The sequence below is a fragment of the Camellia sinensis genome, chromosome 6 (genome assembly GCF_055761805.1).
Source record: "Camellia sinensis isolate YWXY chromosome 6, ASM5576180v1, whole genome shotgun sequence".
Taxonomy (NCBI): Eukaryota; Viridiplantae; Streptophyta; class Magnoliopsida; order Ericales; family Theaceae; genus Camellia; species Camellia sinensis.
Genome location: NC_138966.1, coordinates 101002134 through 101004171, shown reverse-complemented (window position 1 = coordinate 101004171; position 2038 = coordinate 101002134). Strand labels below are relative to the sequence as shown.

Sequence of the window (2038 nt, the reverse complement as noted above, 5' to 3'; positions counted from 1 at the left end):
ACTAATACTAATTGGGCATCTACAAGGCCCAGTTGGTATAAGGGGTAAACAAACCCAAATGGTTTTGAAGGCAGTATACCTAATGGGCTGAAGTCAAAAAAGAAAGGTAAGCTTTTCTTGTGCAGCTAAATCCCTCACTCAGGTTTCTGGGTATTCTTATCTTGATCATATGTATGGTCATAAAGGTGCATCTTCAAGCAAGTCCACTCTTAAATGTGCTATTTTTCGGGCTGCTATTGTAGCTATGTCTTTATCTGGTTCAACTAAAGGTAGTTCTGGCAACATGAATCACATTCTTAGTGAGGTACAAGCTAACATACAGTTGGGAAAAATCCTGGGAATCAATTACAAAGGCAAAGAGTCTAAAGTTCTGGAAAAGATGGTGGATCTGGAGTTAGTTGACAGAGCAAGGATGAAGAAGAGGAGGAAAGAATAGGGGTTTTTGTGTTTCTATGGGGCTGATTTTTGGTGTTGTAATTGTTTAATTATGAAGTTGATGTCTTGGAATGTTAGAGGTTTGGGGAAGTTAGAGAAGATGGGAAGGATTAGGAAGCTCATTTATGAAAGGAAGGCTGATATTGTGCTTCTTCAGGAGACAAAAAAAGTTTCCATTTCTGAGAATGAAATAAGAGCTTTGTGGGGAAAGAGAAACATGGATTTTATGGTGGTGGGTTCTGAAGGATCTGTTGGGGGTCTTTTTTGCATATGGGACCTAGATGTTTTTAGGATGGCAGACTGCTGTTGTAATAGAAGATTTATTCTCAAATCAGGTACCTTGTTGAATTCTTTTCATTGCACTATTTTGAATGTGTATGCACCAAATGAGGTGAGTAGTAGATGTCAATTTTGGGACACCCTACCTAAATTAAAATTTGAGTTCCCAAAACCATGGTATTTGGGGGGAGACCTTAATGAGATTAGAAATATTAGTGAGAGGGTGGGTTATTCCAGAAGAGATAAGGGGATGATAGATCTAAATTCTTTCATTGAGAGTTGTGAGTTGAATGATCTACCATTGCTAGGTAGGAAGTTCACTTGGTGTATTGCCCAAGATGGGAAAAAATGGAATAGAATAGATAGAATTCTGCTTAATCCAGAATGGCTGCTGAAGTTCAATTTAAATAGAGGGATTTTCCCAGGTTATTTTCTAATCATTGCCCTATATTACTTATGGATGATGAGAGGGATTGGGGGCCTAAGCCTTTTAGGTTCATTAATGCTTAGATTAGTCATCCACGCTTTCTTTCATTTGTGGTAAAGGTTTGGCATGAATCTAGAATTATTCGAAAAACAGGGTATGTGTTGTTCCAGAAGCTGAAAATGCTGAAGGTGGACCTAAAAAAATGGAATTATGAAGTTTTTGGGAATCTAGCAACAAAACTCAAGAAGGCTGAGGAGGAGTTGGTTAAGCTGGACATCTTGGCTGAAAATGGAGTTCTGGTTGGGATCGAGAAGAATAGAAAAAGAGAAGTGAGGGGTGAAGTTTGGAAGCTTAGTAGAATGGTAGAGTCGCTATGGCAACAGAAATCTAGAGTAAACTAGACCAGTAATGGGGACACTTAATCAAAGTTCTTTCATATTATGGCTAGCAGTAGGAGGAGTAGAAATTCAATTAATTCCATTATAGTTGAAAGAGAGGTTTTTGAGGAGCCAGCAAAGGTAAGGTATGAGGTTTTTCAACACTTCAAGAGGCTGTTCTTTGAAAGTTGGGCAAGAAGACCAGTTCTGGAAGGTGTCTTTAAATCAGTTCAAGAAAGCTCTGCATTCCCTGATCTTGAAGCTGTGTTTTTTGAAGCTGAAGTTAGGGCAGCTATTAAGGAGTGTAATGGTGATAAATCTCCAGGCCCTGATGGCTCTTTTCCTTTGCAGGAAGATTAACTTTGATTAAGTCTGTATTATGTAACCTTCCTATTTATTATTTATCTTTGCTCAGAATGCCATGTGAAATGGTCAGGGAGATTGAAAGGCTTGAAGCTTCTTTTCTTTGGGATGGAAATGGCTTGAAGATGAAGGTTCATTTGGTGAAATGGACTGAAGT

The 2038-nt window shown here is 38.6% G+C and overlaps 1 protein-coding gene across 1 annotated transcript; it reads left to right on the top strand.

Moving 5' to 3' along the window:
• Nucleotides 1–496: 496 nt before the first annotated feature.
• On the top strand, nt 497–1542 carry LOC145793447 (uncharacterized). Its single transcript, XM_082876275.1, has 2 exons — nt 497–1139; nt 1295–1542. The coding sequence occupies exons 1-2, from the start codon at nt 497–499 to the stop codon at nt 1540–1542; spliced, it is 891 nt and encodes a 296-aa protein (XP_082732401.1).
• The last annotated feature ends 496 nt before the right edge of the window (nt 1543–2038 follow it).

Bases quoted from the DNA above. Each gene is read 5' to 3' on its own strand.
- LOC145793447 (XM_082876275.1), top strand. From the start codon at position 497: ATGTCTTGGAATGTTAGAGGTTTGGGGAAGTTAGAGAAGATGGGAAGG. The intron at 1,140-1,294 runs GTTATTTTCTAA...TTCGAAAAACAG, and splicing joins AAATAGAGGGATTTTCCCAG to GGTATGTGTTGTTCCAGAAG.